General features: G+C 41.0%; 1 protein-coding gene across 2 annotated transcripts in view; it reads left to right on the forward strand.

The window, feature by feature from the left end:
• Nucleotides 1-23,089, forward strand: part of LOC130911163 (TNF receptor-associated factor 4-like) — a 73,883-nt gene extending 50,794 nt beyond the window's left edge. The window contains exons 4-7 of one of the 2 annotated variants that reach the window (XM_057828940.1): nt 1,660-1,821; nt 9,045-9,206; nt 14,396-14,551; nt 16,868-23,089. In XM_057828940.1, the coding sequence (XP_057684923.1) occupies nt 1,660-1,821; nt 9,045-9,206; nt 14,396-14,551; nt 16,868-17,500 (1,113 nt within the window). In that variant the 3' untranslated portion in view covers nt 17,501-23,089. The remainder of the gene's footprint in view (nt 1-1,659; nt 1,822-9,044; nt 9,207-14,395; nt 14,552-16,867) is intronic. The other variant, XM_057828942.1, reaches the window with a different exon arrangement.
• Nucleotides 23,090-23,370: the final 281 nt, after the last annotated feature.

Raw genomic sequence — 23,370 nt, forward strand, 5'->3', positions numbered from 1 at the left:
AACTTTTTGGTCTAAACTTGGCTCGTCGTTTTTGGAGGAAAAAGAAGGATGAGAACAACCCCAAGAACACCATCCCAACCGTGAAACATGGAGGAGGAAACATTTTTTGGGGCTGCTTCTCTGCCAAGGGTACAGGACGACTGCACCGTATTGAGGGGAGGATGGATGGGGCTATGTATCGCCAGATCTTGGCTGACAACCTCCTTCCTTCAGTGAGAGCCCTGAAGATGGGTCGTGGCTGCGTCTACCAGCATGAGAACGACCCAAAGCACACGGCCAAGGCAACTAAAGAGTGGCTCCGTAAGAAGCATCTTAAGGTCCTGGAGTGGCCTAGCCAGTCACCAGATCTGAACCCAATAGAAAATCTATGGAGGGAGCTGAAAGTCCGTGTTGCCCGGCAGCAGCCCCGAAACCTGAAGGCTCTGGAGAAGATCTGCATGGAGGAGTGGGCCAAAATCCCTGCTGCAGTTTGTGCAAACCTTGTCAAGGACTACAGGAAACGTTTGGTATCTGTAATAGCAAACAAAGGTTTCTCTACCAAATATTAAGTTCGATTTTTGTGATGTATCAAATACTTATTTCACGCAATTTAATGCAAATTTATTATTTTAAAATCATACAACGTCATTTTCTGTTTTTTTTTTTGTATTAGATTCCGTCCCTCACAGTTGAAGAGAACCTATGATACAAATTACAGACCTCACTATGCTTTGCAAGTGGGAAAACCAGCAAAATCGGCAGAGTATCAAATACTTGTTCTCCCCACTGTATTGTAGCGTCTACAAAGACAACGCCAACTTCGTGATGATCATACACAAACAAAGACAAGTCAACTGTGCCCCGATCTAACACTCAAGAGATCTGATGGACTCATAAAGTGGGTTACGATTGCATATTAGTTTGAAAATCGACCGGCTCTACCGTATTTCTTAACGAGTGACTTCTGGTCTGCCCGATCCTGGCTACCGGTAGTAGTATTGACGCAGAAGGGTCGCGTCAAATGATTAACTCTGTCGTTCTTTTCGCGTGCGTCGTGTTGAGACGCTTCTGGGACACGTCTAACACGTGGCTGCACTGCGACTGGTGTGCATTGGCTGATTGACTTTAACGCCCGCGTTTCACTGCGTTTTCGCAGCGGCCACGTTGTCGCGCCGTTGACGTTTCTGGGTTATACTGTCCTACCGTGTTGGTCCTCATTATAGTAGAGAAGACGGAGTAAATATAATCTACACAAAGAAACTGTAACCCGATCAACTCACAGCCTCGAAAAGTAAGGGTTACATTACGTCAGAAACTCGTTCGGTACGCCTCCGTTCCGAACCGAGCACCACGTACCGAAAAGGTTCAATACAAATACATGTACCGTTACACCCTTACTGGTATTTGTGTCCTCATTTTGGAAATCAAACTATCACCCTGGAATGACGTACATCCAGCATGTGTAGTCATTTGTTTTGATGCTTTTGTGCATGCGGGTAAGTTTGCTCAGCGTGTGTCGGACTGCGAATTTGTGCACATACGTAATACTTGAACGGGCTCAATGGACATAGGCTGTCTGAACGGGCACGCTAAAAAAACTGATATGAAAAAAATCGGAATTGTGCATTAAGACGTGCAGTATGAACCTAGCCTATATCACTCACACTTTTTCTCCATTAGGGTCACTTCTCTACCTGCGCCTTCAACGTGATACCCTGCCCGAACCGCTGCTCGGTCAAGCTGACGCGCCGCGACCTCCCCGACCACCTGCAGCACGACTGCCCCAAGCGCAAAGTCAAATGCGAGTTCTGCGGCAGCGAGTTCACCGGCGAAGCCTATGAGGTAAAAATCATGCTGCTTGTTTTTCCTCTCCTCCTCTCAGGTCTCGTGTAAACAGGCTGCATGTGTGTGAAAGAGCGCTTTGTTTTTAGCACGCTGAGTTGACTGATGTTTTTGGGAATAATCCTGACTGAAGTCTTTCATTACTCACCTGCGCTGCAGTGCTCCTGCATAGATGACCGCTCATAAATCACTGACTGCCATTGACGGCGATAGACGTCCATTCCGTTTTGACTGCGAAAAGCTGGCAGCGTCTCTCGACGTCAATGGCAGCCAATGAGTTAATAGCTAGATAGAATGGTAGTGGGCCCAAAATCATGCCCTGAGGAATTCCATGACAAATTTGAAGCTTTTTAGTCATCAAAATCTTTCAAATAGGTAACATAACTACTGTAAATCTACTACACGGGTAGCCAGAAGTATTGGCACACTTGCAATTCTGTCAGATAATGCTCAATTCTCCCCAAAAAATGATTGCAACTACAAATGCTTTGGTAGTAATGTCTTCAATTATTTTGCTTGCAATGAAAAAACTCAAAAGAGAATGATAAATGAAATTCAATCATTGAAATTTTACACAAAACTCCAAAAATGGACCTGACAAAAGTATTGGCACCCATAGCCTAATACTTGGTAGCACAAAAACAGCGAACAACCGCTTCCAGTATCCATCAAAGAGTTTCTTACAACGCTCTGCTGGAATTTTAGACCATTCTTCTTTGGCCAACTGCTCCAGGTCCTTGAGATTTGAAGGGTGCCTTCTCCAAACTGCCATTTTCAGATCTCTCCACAGGTGGTCTATGGGATTCAGGTCTGGACTCATTGCTGGCCACTTTAGAAGTCTCCAGTGCTTTTTTTCAAAACATTTTCTCCTGCTTTTGAATTGTGTTTTGGGTCATTGTCCTTCTGGAAGACCCGTGACCTCTGGGGGAGACCCAGCTTTCTCACACTGGGCCCTACATTATGCTGCAAAATATGTTGGTAGTCGTCAGACTTCATAATACCATACACACGGTCAAGCAGTCCAGTGCCAGAGGTAGCAAAGCAACCTCAAAACATCAGGGAACCTCTGCCATGTTTGACTGTGGAGACAGGTTCTTTTCTTTGAAGGCCTCGTTTTTTTCCCTGTAAACTCTATGTTGATGCCTTTTCCCAAAAAGCTCTACTTTTGTCTCATCTGACCAGAGAACATTCTTCCAAAACGTTTTTGGCTTTCTCAGGTAAGTTTTGTCAAACTCAAGCCTGACTTTTTTATGTCTCTGGGTCAGAAGTGGGGTCTTCCTGGGTAGAGTCCCTTTTCAGTCAGACGGATAATACGGGTTGACACTGTTGTACCCTCTGACTGCAGGAAAGCTTGAACTTTTTTGGATTCCGTCCACATCTCGGAAGGTTAGCCACAGTGCCATGGGCTTTACACTTATTGAAGACACTGCGCAAGGTAGACACAGGAACATTCAGGTCTTTGGAGATGGACTTGTAGCCATGAGATTGCCCATGCTTCTTCACAATTTTGCTTCTCAAGTCCTTAGACAGTTCTTTGGTCTTCTTTCTTTTCTCCATGCTCAATGTGGTACGCACACGGGCACAGGACAGAGGTTGGGTCAACTTTAATCCATTTTAACTGGCTGAAAGTGTGATTTAGTTATTGCCACCACCTATTATGTGCCATAGGAAAGTAACGGGTTAATTACACAAATTAGAGAAGCATCACATAATTTTTCAAAGGGTGTCAAGTAGAGCTGAAACGAATACTCGAGCGACTCGAGTAACTGGAGTTTAAAAACTGATCCGAGTAATTTTATTCACCTCGAGGAATCGTTTAATTTTGCCAGCTCTAAGCATCACGTTTTGCTAGGACTACTTTGAACGCGCTGACATCACATGCGTACACCGCACTGACGTCACGTGCGTAGAGGAAGAAGCAATAAAAAATAAAATAAAAAAAACTTACCGCAGCCGACAGCCGCTACAAACTACGCCGACGTTGCTAAAAACTACGCCCGCATGATGCTAGTTTGGTAGCAGGTTGTGTCCGATGCGTCTCATAGATATTGCATGCATTTAGGACTAGATGCATAATGACAGACTCGGCCGCGTCTGGGCAGCGTTAGTAAACAGCCGCCATCTTTAAGCAGTAGACATCTCGTCGCTAATAAATATAACGTTACTGTCACTCGCTCACGGAACGTTAGCCCTTCGGAGGGCTAGGTTTCTATTGATTATGACCACTGTCAATGTGTGGCTAACGTGTCTTACATACAGGCTTTATTTAATCTGTAAAAACACAGCGCTGTTGAGTGATGAGGGTGTAAAATTAAAACATAATAAAGCTAACTGTCAGTTTTAGCTCAGTAGTCATTGCTGAACAAAACACCAAGTAGCACTGATCCCTAATGTGCTCCAATACAGCAGGTATCATACATTTATTTTGAACACTGCAAAAACTCAAAATCCTATCAGTACTTACAGTTTAGACTACCGTAATTTCCCGAATATAACGCGGACTTTTTTTCCCCCAAATCAACTTGTAAACTCATGGTGCGCATTATAAACGGGTACATGGATGGAGACAGAAATATATATGTATTACATACATATATAAACCGATTTTTTTTCATTGACACGGCCACGTTGTGTTGAAGAAACGTATGCGGCGACCCGTTGCCGACGTGACGTCACCGTTTTGTTTCGGTAATACTTCACTCTAATCGGCCGAATGATTTCGTCTGTGTTAAATTCTGCTTTTTTCACTCTTCATAAAGCACAGAATTTAGTTTCTTGAACTCATTTGAGTCGACGTTTATTGCAGCTCCGCAATTCGGACCATAACAAATGTAAAGACACACACTTCCTGTGTCCGTCAACTATATCGGTCCCTCGGAAAACTCAAACCCAAATAACAATAGTTCCTTTTGTTACTGTCGTGTTGACAGCTATGAGCTCTCACGGATTTCCGACTTACGTTCTCACTTTCATTTTACCGTATCAATCCATGGAAGAAACATTTATTCATCATGAGGAAACGAGCAAGTTATACAGCAGCCTTTAAAAGAAAAGTCACATCTGTTTTGTTTTCTCCTAGATTCTGGTAAGTTGGAGAAGTTGTCAAATCATATTATTACCGTAAATATTGTCAGTTTACGGTAATGTTTTGAACTACCAATGTGCTATGCTTGTGCTGTGTTTCACCTGTCAGTAAAATGACATCTCTGTATCTGTACACAAGCTCTGTTTTCTTCTAAAATTAGGGTGCGCGTTATAATCGCGTTATATTCGGGAAATTACGGTAACTTAAAACTTAACTAGAACTTAAAAATTGTTTGACACAAATGGAAATTAAATTGAAACACGTGGGAAAAACACGTAGCTTTCAAGTGACGTGTGTTATCAAGCGTAATTACAGTTTTAGGTAAGAAATATGTTTTTTTTTTAATAAGATCTCGACATTTTTTGAGTGACAGCAGTGAATTTTTTTTCCTAGTCACATCTTAGATGCAATTGTTGGCTGTTTTCAACAATGTACATCGAAAATAAAGACATTGATTGACTGAAAACGGTTCAATATTGGATTAAGTGTGTTTTTTTTTCTCATGTATATTTATAATTGCTCTTTACCTTAAAAAATGTTTTATCCGATTACTCGATAGAATTTTCAGTCGATTACTCGATTACTAAAATATTCGATAGCTGCAGCCCTAGTGTCAATACTTTTGTCTTGCCCATTTTTGGGGTTTTGTGTCAAATTATATATATATATATATATTTTTTTTTTTAATCCATTCTCTTTTGTGTTTTTTCATTGCAAGGCAAGGCAAGGCAAATTTATTTATATAGCACAATTCAACACAAGGCAAGCAAAATAAATGAAAATATTACTACCAATGCATTTGTAATTGCAATCATGTTCTGAGAGAAATTGAGCATCATCTGACAGAATTGCAGTGGTGCCAATACCTTTGGCCAGCAGTGTAGCTTCATGCCAACACAATGACTTAATTCACATTAACCTGTCCAGACTTCGGTAAACAGTTGCGACAAAATATTTATTACCTACCAATCACACTGCAGTAAACCATTTGTTTTGTCCACTTTATGATCTGTTTTAAGTCGTCATGTTTTAGTTCTGAATCTGGAGATGTGATTCCAGTAAGCATAGTGTGGAAGTTGTTTTTTCCCCCCCTTATCCTCCCTCTTGTTTTCCCTCTTCTATCAAAGGAATCGCGGCGCCGATAGTGAAAGCAGATGGCGACCCAGCAGGCATTGTCATTATATTTCTTGTGCTGGTTGTAGCTGAAAAGCTGAATAAGGAATGACCATATCCATAGTGGCATAAAGAATCCACACTAAGAATCCACAATAGTTACCGTAATTGTCGCACTATAAGGCGCACCTGACTATAAGCCGCAACCCACCAAATGTGACACAAAAACGGCATGTGTTCATAGATAAGCCGCACTGGACTATAGGCCGCAGCTGTCCTCACTGTATTATGGGATATTTACACCATAAGATATTAACCGGTAACACTTCATTAGACTGGGGCATCATACGACGGTCAGAAGACCAAATGAACCACCATGAAGCTTTGAACCAATTGGCTGCTAAGCTTCATTGCTTCAAGAAGCTTCATTTGGCCATCACTGCTCCCTTGGGGGAGACAGTCAATCTCTTCTGCAACCTACTGTCAACACTGTTGTTGTCCAACATGCCTCCTAGCATGCATTGTAGCGCAACAGATGTAAATAACAATCAAAATTCATGTTCTGTGCTAATTATTTATTCAGTTATTGTTCCAGTTGTTTCATTATTGCTAGTTATGTTATTTGGTAACACTTTGACGGTGGCGCCATGAGACTGTCATTATGACATGACACTGTCATGGGCATTAATGAATGCTTATAACAGATGTCATTTAGAGTTATTCGGCAAATTATCTCACTTTTGAATAGATGTAAAAGATCCGAGCTGGACATAAATGGAGTTAGTAACATAATTTGCCAGATGACACTTAATGACATCTGTCATAAGCATTCAGTAATGCCCATGATAGTGTCATGTCATAATTATGACGGTCTTATGACAGTCTTATGACGCTGCTGTCAAATAAAGTGTTACCAAATACCATAACAAGCAATTAATGAAACAACTGGAACAGTAACTGAATAAATAATTAGCACAGAACATGAATTTAGATTTTTATTTACAGCTATAGTGCTGCAATGCATGCTAGGAGGCATGTGTTGCCTATTAACCCCCCCCCCCCCCCCCCCAAAAAAATCAACAAATAAGCCGCACTGGACTATAAGCCGCAGGAGTCAAAATGAAGGAAAAAAGTAGCGGCTTATAGTCCGAAAATTACGGTACCTTTTATTTGGGTTCTACAACTAATCAATTATCAAATGAATCACCAACTATTTGGATCGTTGGTAAATATTTTCTTTTTTTTTTTCTTTTTTAATTCAATTTGTAGTTTTTATTGTTCGTTATTTATTTTTAAAAATGGAAACTGGAAATAATCAATTTTTTACTTGATTCATTTTTTGTGATTTTTAAAAGGGAAAAAAACAGATATTATTTGTTTTTTTATTCATTTAGTTTGCATTTATTTTTTAAAAATTGATTTATGGGTCTTTTAAAAATTAAGAAAAGTTCAAACTGAATAAATATTATTATTTCACTATTTTTTTTAAATTAAAACAAAACCGGGACAAGGGTCAGTAGCCTATACTTTTTCTTTTTTCAATGGGGTTGAGATCTGGAGACTGACTAGGCCACTCCAGGACCTTGAAATGCTTCTTATGAAGTCCCTCCTTTGTTGCCCTGGCTGTGTGTTTGGGATCATTGTCATGCTGAAAGACCCAGCCACGTCTCATCTTCAATGCCCTTGCCGATGAAAGGAGATTTTCACTCAAAATCTCTCGATACATGGCCCCATTCATTCTTTCCTTTATGCAGATCAGTCGTCCTGGTCCCTTTGCAGAAAAACAGCCCAAAAGCATGATGTTTCCACCCCCATGCTTCACAGTGGGTATGGTGTTCTTCGGATGCAATTCAGTATTCTTTCTCCTCCAAACACGAGAACCTGTGTTTCTACCAAAAAGCTCTATTTTGGTTTCATCTGACCGTAACACATTCTCCCATTCCTCTCCTGGATCATCCAAATGCTCTCTAGCGAACCGCAGAAGGGCCTAGACGTGTACAGGCTTCAGCAGGGGTACATGTCTGGCAGTCCAGGGTTTGAGTCCCTGGCGGCGCATTGTGTTACTGATAGTGTCCCTTGTTACTGTGGTCCGAGCTCGTTGTAGGTCATTCACTAGGTCCCCCCTTGTGGTTCTGGGATTTTTGCTCACCGTTCTTGTTATCATTTTGACGCCACGGGGAGAGATCTTGCATGGAGCCTCAGATCGAGGGAGATTATCAGTGGTCTTGTATGTCTTCCATTTTCTAATAATTGCTCCCACAGTTGATTTCTTTACACCAAGTGTTTTACCTATTGCAGATTCAATCTTCCTTATATGTCTCTGGTGTTCTTCGACAGCTCTTTGGTCTTGGCCATAGTGGACTTTAGAGTGTGATTGACTGAGGTTGTGGACAGGTGTCTTTTATACTGATAATGAGTTAAAACAGGTGCCATTAATACAGGTAACGAGTGGAGCGTCGTTAGACCTCTTTGACAGCCAGAAATCTTGCTTGTTTGTAGGTGACCAAATACTTATTTTCCATTGTAATTTGGAAATAAATTCTTTAAAAATCAAACAATGTGATTTTCTGTTTTTTTTTCCACATTCTGTCTCTCATGGTTGAGGTTTACCCATGCTGACAATTACAGGCCTCTCCAATCTTTTCAAGTAGGAGAACTTGGTTGACCAAATACTTATTTGCCCCATTGTACTTTTGCGAGCCACGTAGAATTATGTACCGGGCCGGATCTGGCTCCTAAGCCTTGGGTTTGACAACAGTGTACAAAGCGCTGCCATCTTGGATAAAGACATCCATTCTTCTCAATGTGCTCAAGTGACTGGGTGAGTTGGTAGTAAAAGGGAACAATGTGACCAGCCATGAATTAGTTCATTAATCAGCACCTTTGGGGGGTCATAAACAGCAACCGTTAAAAAAGTCACCTCCATAAAAAATAATCACCTGTCACCGAGTCTGACTGACGAGCACACCAAATGACATTTGACCAATCAGAAAATAGCGTGTCTTTTTGTGTGTGTGTTATCCAGAACCACCAAGGCGTGTGTCCCCAAGAGAGCGTCTACTGCGAGAACAAATGTGGGGCACGGATGATGCGTCGCCTGCTGTCACAGCACAGCATGGCCGAGTGTCCCAAGCGCACGCAGCCATGCAAGTACTGTGGCAAGGAGTTTGTCTTCGACACCATACAGGTGGGGTTGTTACGACATCACGGCTTCTGTCTCATTAACTCTCTGTTGACGACGATAAATGTCCAATTCGTATTGAACTGGGAGGGTTGTTAGCAAATGATCGCTGCCAGCCCTTCCTAGTCAAAATGGATTGGACGCTTGGCACTGTCAATGGCAGGCAATGACGTTACTTCTTCTAAGAACTTGGAATTTGCAACAAAGTAGGGCTGCCAGAATTAATCAACTAAATGATGAACAATGATGAATGATTTGGCGACTCTTTTGATAGTCGATTAATTGTTTAGAGACATTGTTGATCGAAAATTGTGGTGTTGGTGGTGTGTCCCCTCTGGCCATCCCTGAAGGCCGGTTGATGGGTGCGCAGGTGGCCCGGGGGACCACCCTGGATCCCAGAGGGGGGACGATGGCTCCTTTCCTGGACTGCGGGAGGAGGGATGGCTGGGTGGGGGCCGTGGCCCTGGGTTGGCGCCTGCGTGGCGTCACCTCTCGTCTGCGTGGCGGTCGCGCACCTGGTGGGGCTCGCATGCGGCTGGATGTGATGGGGCGCGCTCGGGTGGGGGGTCCCGGTGCCGGGATTGGTGATTGGGCGGCGTAGGTTCGGTAGCCAACGGGCTTACACTCTCAAGGGATTCACACGATTACTAGGTTCGAGATCACAGAGCCAATTTGTGTACACGCTACCCCTTTCAATCACTTAGCTTATAGACTCCCCCACCCCCATCCCCCTCTTTCCCTGGTCAACAGGCCCTCCACATGGTGTCAATCGGAAATACATCTAGCTGACGATAGCACCAACATATTAGTAGTTAGTGTAGACATTCAATGTATTTCTTCTTGTAGTTTGTGTTTCTTTTCTTTCTTCTCTTGTGTTTCTTTTCTTCTGTTCCCCCATAACCCCTTCCTGTTCGTTGCTTTGTCATAGTAAACGAGGTATGTTGAATGATCACAATGGGAGTATGTCAGACTCTCAATGTGAAACATTATAACTGTTCAGACCATCCGGGCACTTAGACTTCAATTCTCCGTGTCAAACAGCTGAACAGGACAGGTATTTTAAAAAAAAAAAAAAAAAAAAAAAGCATTTTCTGATTTCTGTCTTCCTTGATGAAAACAGATGATAAATTTTATCTATCATATATATATATGTATATATATATATATATATATATATATATATATATATATATATATATATATATATATATATATATATATATATATAGATATATATATATATATTAGGGCTGTCAAACGATTAAAATTTTTAATCGAGTTAATTACAGCGTAAAAATTAATTAATCGTAATTAATCGCAATTAATCGCAATTCAAACCATCTATAAAATATGCCATATTTTTCTGTAAATTATATATATATTCTGTAAAATAAATTGTTGGAATGGAAAGATAAGACACAAGATGGATATATACATTCAACATACGGTACATAAGGACTGTAGTGGGCATTTCACTCTACTGTCATTTAAATCTGTCTATGCTGTCCTCACTCCGAAGCGTCTACTTTTTCCAAAGCTAGACAGCTAGTGAACGACGTCTTAATAATCAGACTTCTTCCTTTTTCATCTGATTTATTAATAAAATGGCCTCAAACCATTGTCCTCTTTAGACCGTCGTAAAACTACAAAAAAAAAAGTACACAAGCATTGCATTAGCAACAACGTTAGCTTAGCACACTATACAGGTTCACTAAACATAAACAAAAAGCGTCTCAAACAAAAAATATAACATTTCGCCTACTAACATAATATGTACATTCTTTACAACAACCATACTTACGGACAAATCTTGTCCAAGGATCAAATAAGCACAACATTACAACGTAGGCGTCAGCCTGCTACGTCGTGCAGCCATATTGAACTGGCAAGAAAACAATAAACCATGTCACAAAGCGACCACAAGAGTTCGCTGTTAGACAGCACAAAAAGCCTTGCTGAAAAACTTACCAAAAGGCAAAATACTGTCTGAGCGAGACATGTGCGTTAATTGCGTCAAATATTTTAACCTGATTAATTAAAAAAATTATATATTATATATAATTATAAAAACTAAAAAAAAAAAACTTAGATGTTTATGAGCGCTATGTTTTTTTTAACTTTATTGGGTTGGAAAATATGAAGGAAAAAAATGTAAATACTTTCTGTAATCCTCGATGAAAACAGAAGTCTTGAAATTTTGTTTATACATTTTTAATTTAAATAAATAAATAAAAGTTATTTTCTCTACTCTTCCATCCATCATTTTCCGCTTGCTCCGGGGTTGGGTCGCGGGGGCAGCAGCTTTAACAGAGAAGCCCAGACTTCGCTGTCCCCAGCCACCTCAACCAGCTCCTCCGGCGGGATCCCAAGGCGTTCCCAGGCCAGTCGAGAGACGTGGTCTCTCCAGCGTGTCCTGGGGTGTCCCGGGGCCTCATGCCGGTGGGACGTGCCCAGAACACCTCTCCAGGGAGGCGTTCAGGAGGCATCCGAACCAGATGCCCGAGCCACCTCAGCTTGCTCCTCTCAACGAGGAAGAGTAACGGCTCAACGCCGAGTCCCTCCCATATGACCGAGCTTCTCAATCTTTCTCTAAGGGAGAGCCCGGACACCTTGCGGAGGAAACTCATTTCGGCCTCTTGTATCCGGCCTCTTGTTCTTTCGGTAACGACCCACAGCTCGTGACCATAGGTGAGGGTAGGAATGTAGATCGACTGGTAAATTGAGAGCTTCGCCTTTTGGCTCAGCTATTTCTTCATCACTACCGACCGGTGCAGAGTCCGCGTTACTGCAGACACTGCACCGATCAGCCTGTCGATCTCCCGCTCACTCCTACCCTCACTCGTGAACAAGACCCCAAGATACTTGAACTCCTTCACTTTGGGCAGGATCTTTCATCCCCGACTTGGAGAAGGCACTACACCCTTTTCCGACTGAGGACCATGGTTTCGGATTTGGAGGTGCTGATCTTCATCCCAACCGTTTCACACTCGACTGCGAACCGCTCCAGTGAGAGTTGGAGGTCACGGTTTGATGAAGCCAACAGCACCACATCATCTGCAAAAAGCAGAGATGCAATGCTGAGGTTACCAAATCGGAACCTCTTAATGCTTTGGTTGTGCCTAGTTATTCTGTCCGTAAAAATTATAAACAGAATCGGTGACAAAGGGCAGCCTTGGCGGAGTCCAACCCTCACTAGGAATGAATTCGACTTATTGCCGGCAATGCGATCGAAACTCTGATATTGGCGTACAGGGACCGAACAGCCCTTACCAAGGGGGTAGGTACCCTGTACTCCCGGAACACTCCCCACACCCCCCGCATTCGCCAGATCCACAAAACATATGTACAGTGCGGCAAATAAGTATTTAGTCAACCACTAATTGTGCAAGTTCTCCCACTTGAAAAGATTAGAGAGGCCTGTAATTGTCAACATAGGTAAACCTCAACCATGAGAGACAGAATGTGGAAAAAAAAACTGAAAATCACATTGTTTGATTTTTAAAGAATTTATTTTGCAAATCGTGGTGGAAAATAAGTATTTGGTCAATACCAAAAGTTCATCTCAATATTTTGTTATGTACCCTTTGTTGGCAATAACGGAGGCCAAACATTTTCTGTTTCTTCTCTTCACAAGCTTTTCACACACTGTTGCTGGTATTTTGGCCCATTCCTCCATGCAGATCTCCTCTAGAGCAGTGATGTTTTGGGGCTGTCGTTGGGCAACACGGACTTTCAACTCCTTCCTCACCCCGTGGCGTCAAAATGATAACAAGAACGGGGAGAAAAAAATCCCAGAACAACACGGGGGGACCTAGTGAATGACCTACAGAGAGCTGGCACCACAGTAATAAAGGCTACTATCAGTAACACAATGCGTTGCCAGGGACTCAAATCCTGCACTGCCAGACGTGTCCCCCTGCTGAAGAAAGTACACGTCCAGGCCCGTCTGCGGTTCGCTAGAGAGCATTTGGATGATCCAGAAGAGGACTGGGAGAATGTATTATGGTCAGATGAAACCAAAATAGAACTTTTTGGTAAAAACACAGGTTCTCTTGTTTGGAAGAAAAAGAATACTGAATTGCACCATACCCACTGTGAAGCATGGGGTGTGGAAACATCATGCTTCGGGGCTGTTTTTCTGCAAAGGGACCAGGACGACTGATCTGTGTAAAGGAAAGCATGAATGGGGCCATGTATCGAGAGATTTGGAGTGAAAATCTCCTTCCAAAATACCAGCAACAGTGTGTGAAAAGCTTGTGAAGAGTTACAGAAAATGTTTGGCCTCCGTTATTGCCAACAAAAGGTACATAGCAAAATATTGAGAGAACTTTTGGTATTGACCAAATACTTATTTTCCACCATGATTTGCAAATAAATTATTTAAAAATCAAACAATGTGATTTTCTGTTTTTTTTTTCCACATTCTGTCTCTCATGGTTGAGGTTTGACCATGTTGACAGTAACAGGCCTCTCTAATATTTTCAAGTGGGAGAACTTGCACAATTAGTGGTTGACTAAATACTTATTTGCCCCACTGTAGATTGGTTGGGCAAACTCCCATTCACCCTCGAGGACCCTGCCGAGGGTGTAGAGCTGGTACACTGTTCCACGACCGGGACGAACACCACACTGCTCCTCCTGAATCCGAGATTTGACCTCCCGACTGACCCTCCTCTCAAGCACCCCTGAGTAGACTTTACAGGGGAGGCTGAGGAGCGTGATCCTTCTATAATTGGAACACACCCTCCGGTACCCCTTCTTAAAAAGGGGGACCAACACCCCGGTATGCTAATCCAGAGGCACTGTCCCCTGACCCACAACATCCAGAGCCTTTTGGAACTCGATTTACTCCCAAAAAAAAAAAAAATCTAAAAACTAAATTTTCAGATTTCTGTGTGAAAACAGATTTATTTTTTAAATGATCATTTTTAATGTTAAAAACCCTACAAGAAACTTAACAGTATTTTTTTTTTTTTTTATTCTAACTTAAAATAAATTAAAAAAACGGAGAAAAAACATCCAATAGTCTGATTTTTGTAGTCCAATAGGAAAGCAAATTAATATCAAAATGAGACACAAGTATCTGCAGCTGTTTGCTTTTGCTTTCGAAAACAACGATTCATTTACATAGGAACACCTTCCAGAAGTGTTGTCAAAACTTGTTGAAAACGAATCCTCTCGCTGTTTTTCCACAGAATCACCAGTACCACTGCCCACGTTTTCCTGTCCAGTGTCCCAACCAGTGTGGAACGCCCAACATCGCCCGCGAAGACCTGGCCAATCACGTCAAGGACAACTGCGGCAGCGCCCTGGTTCTCTGCCCTTTCAAAGATGCTGGCTGTAAACACAGAGTAAGTTCAGTGAATCAAATATCATCTACAGTGGTACCTCGACATACGATCGCTTTGACACACGATCATTTCGACATCCGACATAAAATTTGACTCGCCGTTTGGTTCTACATCCGACGACATGCTCGAAATACGACGACATGACAGCACCGCAAACGAACGCACGGCGGATTTTCTTGTGAGAAATCAACACAGGTTTCAAAAAAGTTGGTGAAACAAGGAAAAAAGTGATGCTTACCTTTGAAATGAAGATGCAAATTATAGAAACATATGAGCGTGAGTTGCGCATCCCGTGAACTACCTCAACAATACAGCTCCATGGTCCTCTTCCGATCACTGTTCGCCAGTCTTTATAAATTAAGGTGACAGCTATTATTGTGGTAACATCGCCAAGGAGATCGCCAGCTTCGTCACGTTTTTATTATTTATTTAAGAACTTATCCAACACAAAATGTCCATTGTCCTCCGCAGTTGACTGTGCTCTGAAGAAAACGAAAGTATTATCTCTACCGCAGTGGCAGACTTGGCAATTTTGGGGCCTAAGGCGAACTTATCCAGGGGCCCTCTTCATGGGTGAGGGGTTAAAAAAGTGAGAAGGGTGTGGAAGAAATATGTTCCGGTACACTCGGGCTGTCCCAAACGACAATTTTTCTCCTGATGAGTCAGCCGACTAGTTTTACGATTAGTCGACTAATCTAATCATTTCCTTTTTTTTTTTTTTTTTTTTAACTAATTTAGCAATGAAATTTTTGTTGACGCTTATTAATTCACAAAACCGTTTTGGAACACTTAAATTCTTCATTTAAGTACAAATAATCATGTAAATAACAATAATTGATCACAAATAAACAATGAGGTTAAATGCTGGTAGCATTTACTAGTGCAAAATAATGGAAAGTAAACTGATTCAGAACACTGACTTTGCCTTTCCAACATTATTCCAAACAATTCTTAAAAAAAAAAAATTCTAGCATTATTATTATAGTTGTATTGTAGTTATATTGGCAATCATATTTGTCATAAAGAGGGTTATTTGAAAACTATTCTTAGTGTAGAATATGTATTCTGTAGTATTTACTCAACATATTAAAATATTAATTCTTTAAGTATGTGGGATTAACTCCAGAAATCGTTATTTATATGACGAACATGACGTGCTTTTATTTTGAAATGTTCACCGAAGGTACGTTCGCTAAACCGCTAACCAAAAGCTTTACACTCCGTAAATAAAAACATTTTTCGTCATTGCTTGAGGTGTCACTAATAGATTTTTTTTTTCGTTAAATGCTGTTAACCATCTGTTGAGTGTTATTGTATGACTGATTGGAACTGTACTGCATTGTTTCGCCACAGGGTGTGCTGTCATGTATTGTATGTTCGGTGTGAAGAAGAAGAAGAAAGTTAAAGGAGGCATTAGCGGCCTGTTCTCAACTTCTCCCGCACTGCACTTTGGCTCTCATGGAGAGCACGTTCGCTCATGTGTTCGAAATATACGATAGCCGACGTGCAAAGTAGCAAGTGAGCTGTAAAAATAGCGAGCTTAGTGGCGTGAAAAAAGCGGGAGAGCTTAGTGAAGCTAACGAACAGCTAAGCGATGCTAAACGGAGCTAAGCGAAGCTAAACGGCAGTAAATGAAGCTAAGCGACTGATACTCAGTCCGTCGTCGTAGAACAGTCCAATGTAGTGTGTGGGGGAGAGATAATATAAATGCAGCATTCAAATGTCTTTCTTTTTTGTTTTGTTATTTGTTTGTTTGGTATGCTGCCATAATTATACATGACGAATAGTTGGGGTGCTGCTAGCTCCGTTGGCCCAAGCCCTTGCTCGTTGAGGCAAGAGCAGCTGGTTGGGGGCCCCCTAGGGGGCCTAAGGCGATCGCCTACTTTGCCTGAATAGTAGATCCGCCTATGCTCTACCGCACCGACCTATATCACTGTGACGTCAGCCCAGCGTTGCGTTCAGTTACAGCAAAAAGTGTCCGCCACATTAGAATCCAATTCGTTACATTATTTACAGGAATCATTATTAATTATTATTATTGTTATGTTATTCCGATTTTTATTCATAGTTTATTTGTTTTGCTATGTTTAATTGCCATTTGTAATCGTACCAGCAGTATTTATTAAGGATTTAGTGTAGGTTTTTGGGCTGTGGGACGAATTCATGGAATTATAATGTATTCCAATGGGAAAATCCTGCTTGACATACGACCATTTTGACTTACAAACAAGGTCCTGGAACGAATTAACTTCGTATGTAGAGGTATCAATGTATTTTGCTTGAAATGATCGAATCAATCTCATACTTGTTCCCCAGTGCCCCAAACTTGCCATCGGCCGCCACCTGGAAGACACCACCAAGTCGCACCTGACCATGATGTGCAACCTAGTGGGACGCCAGCGTCAGGAGATCCTGGAGCTGCGGCGGGAGATGGAGGAACTGTCAGTGAGCCACGACGGCGTTCTTATCTGGAAGCTGAGCGACTACTCGCGCAAGCTGCAGGAGGCCAAGCTGCGCAGCAACCACGAGTTCTTCAGCCCGCCTTTCTACACGCACCGCTACGGCTACAAGCTGCAAGTGTCGGCCTTCCTCAACGGCAACGGCAGCGGCGAAGGCTCGCACCTGTCCGTCTATATCCGCGTTCTGCCCGGAGAGTACGACAACCTCCTGGAGTGGCCCTTCGCCTACAAGGTCACCTTCTCCATCCTGGACCAGAGCGACCCATCGCTTTCCAAGCCGCAGCACATCACCGAGACGTTCAACCCGGACCCCAACTGGAAGAACTTTCAGAAGCCGTGCAGCGCCCGCAACTCGCTGGACGAGAGCACCCTTGGCTTCGGCTACCCCAAGTTCATCTCGCACGAGGAGATCAAGAAGAGAAACTACGTCCGCGACAACTGCGTCTTTGTCAAGGCTTCAATCGAGATTCCCCAGAAGATCATGGCTTGAGGGGAAAAACTGACTTGACTGGTAAACCTGGAACACTTGGATAACCCTTTAGACACTTCCTACCTGACTGACTCTAAAGACCTCCGTGTGTCAGATCCCACAAGAAAAACGCCTTGGAAATCAAAGAGTGCCTAGAAGTTTATCTTTTGCTTTTTATTCTCCACTCATAGATTGTCAGATTAAGGACCTGCTGGTACGGACCCAATGGAAGGAAGTGAAGGGCTTCACTCTGCACTTAGAGATTGAAACTTGGATTGGTGAAACTAAATAGAGAGAAGGCAAAATTCAGCCTGCCTTGTGTTTGTTTACATCCTCTTGTAGCCCACCGGACTGGTGTAAAGGTGCAGCTCTGTTCACCCTTTATGCAAACAGTTTTCCACTCCTAACTGCTCCCTTCTAAGGAAACACGCGTCTTATCTACTCAAGTTGCTACCTCCCTGTCAATGAGGTTTCACGCAAAAACAGTAGAATAAGCACCTTGTGTTGGTCTTCTGATCATCCCCCCTTTTGCTCGTCTTCATCTGGTTTGCTTTCCCCCAAGGCTTCTTCTACGCATAAATAATGTTTCAGTCTAGATTTGAGAACATTTGGTACCATGGCTTGATCTGAATCTGAGAGGTTGTAACTAGGAGTGCAACGGTTTTCGGTTCAAAGCCGAACCGTACGATTCGCCCTGTACGGTTCAATACGCCTTTATGAACCGCGCCTTTTCGGTTTTGCAATTAATTTATTCCGAACACTTGTGGAATGAATTGGTCGAGCACTGTGTGTGACGCGACAGCTGTGGAGAAATTCCTGCCCCGCAAGTAAATGTCCGATCGCTGTCAAGCACCTGTCTAATAGAAGCTGAGTAACGCCCTCTCTCGCTTACGAGCGAAGTGAAAGTGAAACAAGAAAGAAAACAAAAAGCTATGGCGAGCGGAGGAGTGGAGAGACCGAATTTTGAGGAAGCACTGGCTTCTTTCAAATCTGCGGTGTGGTAACATTTCGGTCTCCCCGTGGACTACAATGCGGTGGGAGAGAAAATAGGAGGGAGAGAAAATATTGAAAAAAAAAATAATAATAATTTGCAAGCATTGCTCAGCGCTTGTTCCCTATGCTAATGGCAACACTTATAACATGACTCCGGCACCTCAGCCGGCATCACCCACAGATATCACTTTCTCAGAGCAGGACAACCCCGGAGATGACGCCAGTGAAAACACACGGCGGGCTTCGTTAATTTATTTGCAACGCTTGACCCGAGTTACATTGTTCCCTCGCGGACATATTTCTCCAGCAACGTATTCCCCGACATTTATGAAATGGCACGCAAAGCCATCGAAGACGATTTCGCTAAAGCACATAGTTTCGCCGTGACCACTGATAGTTGGACGTCCCGTGCTACAGAGTGCTACTACCTAACTGTGACTGTCCACTATAATTCATACCTGTCAAGTTGTACGGTCTCGGCGTAATTTGTACAAGTGAGCACTGATTTTTAAATGTGTACGCCGTACGTTACGTTCAAATTCTGTACGTTTTTTTTCCTCCGTTAGTTAATACGTTAGTTGAATGACGCGAGAAAAGTCAGAGGCACGGAGAGGGAAGAGTGTTTGTTGTGACGCTGTAGCAAACACGATGCTAGGCTAGGTGGCTCCAATATTTCCTGACTGTAGCCGACAGCATGCAGCCTACGCCTAGATATCTCATGCATATAGAACTACATGTGAAATGACAGACTAGGTAGCGTTAGTAAACAGCCGCCATTTTAGAGCAGTAAACTTCTCAGAAAGGCTCTGTTGTAGTGAACCTTCCTAGTGAACCTAATTAACTTTTTATCTAAAATACTCCTAAATCCGCAAAATCTTGATTTGAGTATCTTTAAATGATGAAACAGTTTTAAAATTTTTACATCTCAAAAGTAGACAAAAGGGAACTAATGCAAAAACGGGAGCAATTTTATCAACTTTAATGGTTGATTCAGAACATTAAATGACCTCCAAACATAGCAAAGGTTACTATGTTGTTGTTGTTGGTTTTTTTTTTTTTTTTTTTTGAAAAAAAAATGAAGAAAAAAAAACATGAAAGGTAACACCAGTTACTTTGCCAAGTAACTTTTTTACTACTGTGTGTTTATTTCAGTAGTCAGTTACTAAACTAGCCAAAGAGCTAAGAGGCATTTTAACAGTCGAACATGTTTACATTTTAAGTGTTTATTTCATTTTCTTAAAAGCAAAATAAAGGCAGTTTAATTTTTTTTTTTAAATGCAAAATGCAAACCGAAAGCGAATTGAAACCGTGATCCCAAAACCGAGGTTCAAACCGAACCGTGGGCTAACTGAACTGTTGCACCCCTAGTTGTAACATTGGCAATTGTTAGCATTTTCGAAGGAAGTTTCTTCTGGGTGGGTTTAATAATCAGCCAGTCATGAGGAATTCTCACAATGACCACATATTTTTTTTCTCAAACAAGCCCCCTGACACCTGTATTACCTGGCCACATGAAATTTGTTACACTTATCTATCATGCGTTGACCCGCAAACAGTCTCGTGCAGCCATTCCTGAAAAGACACAGCAAGTCTGCCATTTTAGTTTGAAGTAGGGCTGCAGCTATCGATTATTTTAGTAGGCGATCAATCGATGAACTACTTAGTTCGAATAATCGAGTAATCGGATAAGGAACATAAAAAAATCAAAATACCTTAGCTGAGCCTCAAACGGTTTAAAAAAAATAAACAAATAAATAAAAATCTAGGTACAACAAAAGAACAATTGGCTAACTTACATAGTAAAAGTCTGCTAACTTAAATGCTATAAAAATAATAACTAGGGCTGTCAAACTATTAAAATTTTTAATCGACTTAATCACAGCTTAAAAATTAATTAATTGTAATTCAAACCATCTATAAAATATGCCATATTTTTCTGTAAATTATTGTTGGAATGGAGAGATAAGACAAGACTGATATATAAATTCAACATACTGTACATAAGTACTGTATTTGTTTATTATAACAATAAATCAACAAGATGGCATTAACATTATTAACATTCTCTTAAAGCGATCCATGGATAGAAAGACTTGTATTTCTTAAAAGATAAATGTTAGTACAAGTTATGGAAATTTTCTATTAAAACCCCTCTTAATGTTTTCGTTTTATTAAAATGTGTAAAATTTTCAATTAAAAAATAAACTAGTAGCTCGCCAGTGTTGATGTCATTACACCATTCTCACTCCCCAAACCCATAAAATCATTTGGACCCAAGCGCCAGCAGAGGGCGCCAAACAACAAAAAACAGGTAGCAAGTAACAAGCAGACATTACACTGCGGTCATTTTAATCTGAGCGAGGCATGTGTGTTAATTGCATCAAATATTTTAACGTGATTAATTTTAAAAAATAATTACCGCCCGTTAACGCGATAATTTTGACAGCCCTAATAATGTTTTTTTTTTTTTTTTAATTTAATTTTTTTTTTATACAATGCTCTAAATAAATTGTTCAGACACATATTCCAACAAAAATTGGCTGAATATACCTTTAAACTAAATTACGAATGAATGAACAAAAACATTAGCTCAAACAAAAACTCAGCTTATGTTGGTCTTAACAGGGAGCAAATGGATTCAGCCATGTGAATGAGGCAGACTACAGGGCAGTGTATCCACCTAAATCAATAAAGTTAAAGGCAAACACTTCAAAACAAACCATTACAACGCCACTTTAATTAAGCGAATACTCGAAGCAGGAAAATTTAATTTGAATATTTTTTCTAATAGAATACTCGAGTTAATCGATTAATCGTTGCAGCACTAGTTTGAAGCAACCATTTTACAAGTAATTACATAGAATCCCTGGTTCTTTAAAATTTTCTTTTTAAAAAAATAAGCAATCAAATGAATTTTCACCAAGCAACATAAAATTTGGTAGACATCTCTCCTGAGGAGGGGTGTGACAAAATATCGAAATGGTGATATATCGTGATACTTTGTATTCCACAAGTTTAGCGATATGCTCCTGCCAAGAATCGAGATATCGTTTTGAAAAGGTGTCAATGTCTTTAAAAAAAAAAAAAAAAATCAACCAAGTTGCTACCAAAATGACATCCGTCATAATAATTCAGTAATGCCCATGATAGTGTCGTGTCATGTCATAATTATGACGTTCTTATGACAGTCTTATGATGCCGCTGTCAAACAAAGTGTAACCTATTAACCCAAATAAATCATCAAATAAGCCCCACTGGACTATAAGCCGCAGGATTCAAAATGAGGGGGAAAAGTAGCGGTTTATAGTCCAAAAATTAGGGTACCTAATTTCCTGGCATTGACTGCCACTACCGGCCATAGATGTTCAATCCGCTTGAAATGGGAGGGATGGATGAATATTCGTTCATTCGCTGCACACATCTATCATGAGTAGACCAATGAAAAAAAAATTCTGAAGAAGTGATGCTCGAAAAGTCACCAGAAGTGGGCCATATTGGCTTGAAGTAGCCATTTTATCATTTTGCCAATTTCAACAGCATACTCCCTTTGATTTTATCCAATTGCTGCCGAATTTAAATGATCTATAGACTGTAGGTGCTGTTTAATTGTATTGAAGGTTTTGAATTTGCATGTGAGCAGAGCTTAATGGTGAAACTAATAACGTGGGAATGTGGTAACATGGCTTTTTGAGTCTTGGGTTTTTTGTTTCTTTTTTTCGAAGAACATGTAGCAGGGGGGAAGGCACCAGAGAACATGAACGACCAGTCTGACCAATTAGTGGGATCAAAACATGCATTTAAAAGTGAAGGAAAAGCCATGTGGCCTTTTATATCTATAGTATGAGCTCGCATGAGAGGACAAACGCAACACACGTGCATGCTTCATGTACTAACATCTGGACAACGTTTTGTACTGTAACCTGTTCTCTTGAAAAGCCCCTCCATAACTTTTTTGCCCTCTGACTCTTTGTTTTGGGAGAGTTTTAATGTCTTTTTTTTTATATTATTGCTTGTTTTTGTAAACAGAAAATGTGAAAATTGTGTGTGACTATGCTAACCTTTTCAATGAAACGACAAGTTGACATTGGCTGTAAATTGATTTATGTGCGCTGAGATGGTCTCCATCACAGCACATCCTACTGGACGGAGGACTGTAAAATGTACATTACTGTTGACTCACAATGTTTCTGTGAATACATCATGTACAAATACAGAAGCACATTCTGTCCTTTTTCTTACTAAACATATACACACAAAGACACACTGATTTACTCTCATAATACCAGCTGATATTTTACAGTGATTTCAAAGATGTTTTTGTACGATTCTGTATTTTTAAAAGAAAAAAAGAAAAAAACAAGCATATCCTTTTGGGCTGTTTTCTACTTTTTGGTTGGCGAGTCGGGGACGACTTGGAAATTCTGCCTGTCTGTCTGTCCGTGTGTCTCACCTGTTTGAGCCTCACGTGTTCTGTCTGTATTCATTTCTTCTTTGTTAAAAAAGAAAAAAGTATTTATTTTAAGGCGCCGCCTGTTGATGCAGACGGCACATAAAGTTTTTTTGTCATTTGATGAGTGCTTGTCAATTTCTCAGTTGAAATAAAAATACCATATACTGTGTCTTAAAGGTTTGTTTTACTTGAATTTTTTAAAAGTAATTTTCACGACTGTCATACATTATATTGTAGGAATTGCCGGGACTGTCTTCGTGGGGTTTGCTCTACTGCTGCTTATTATTATTATTATTATTATTTTGTTCATGTTTAAGTTTTAATTTAGTTGATTAATTGTTGACTTTTAACCCTTTCAATTTAATTCAGAGGCCCAACCGTTACAAAAAGAATGCCACGTGGACAAAATTCATTAAAAACGTTCCATTTTTACTGTATATTTTTTGTC

The sequence above is a fragment of the Corythoichthys intestinalis genome, unplaced genomic scaffold (assembly GCF_030265065.1).
Source record: "Corythoichthys intestinalis isolate RoL2023-P3 unplaced genomic scaffold, ASM3026506v1 HiC_scaffold_23, whole genome shotgun sequence".
Lineage (NCBI taxonomy): Eukaryota > Metazoa > Chordata > Actinopteri > Syngnathiformes > Syngnathidae > Corythoichthys > Corythoichthys intestinalis.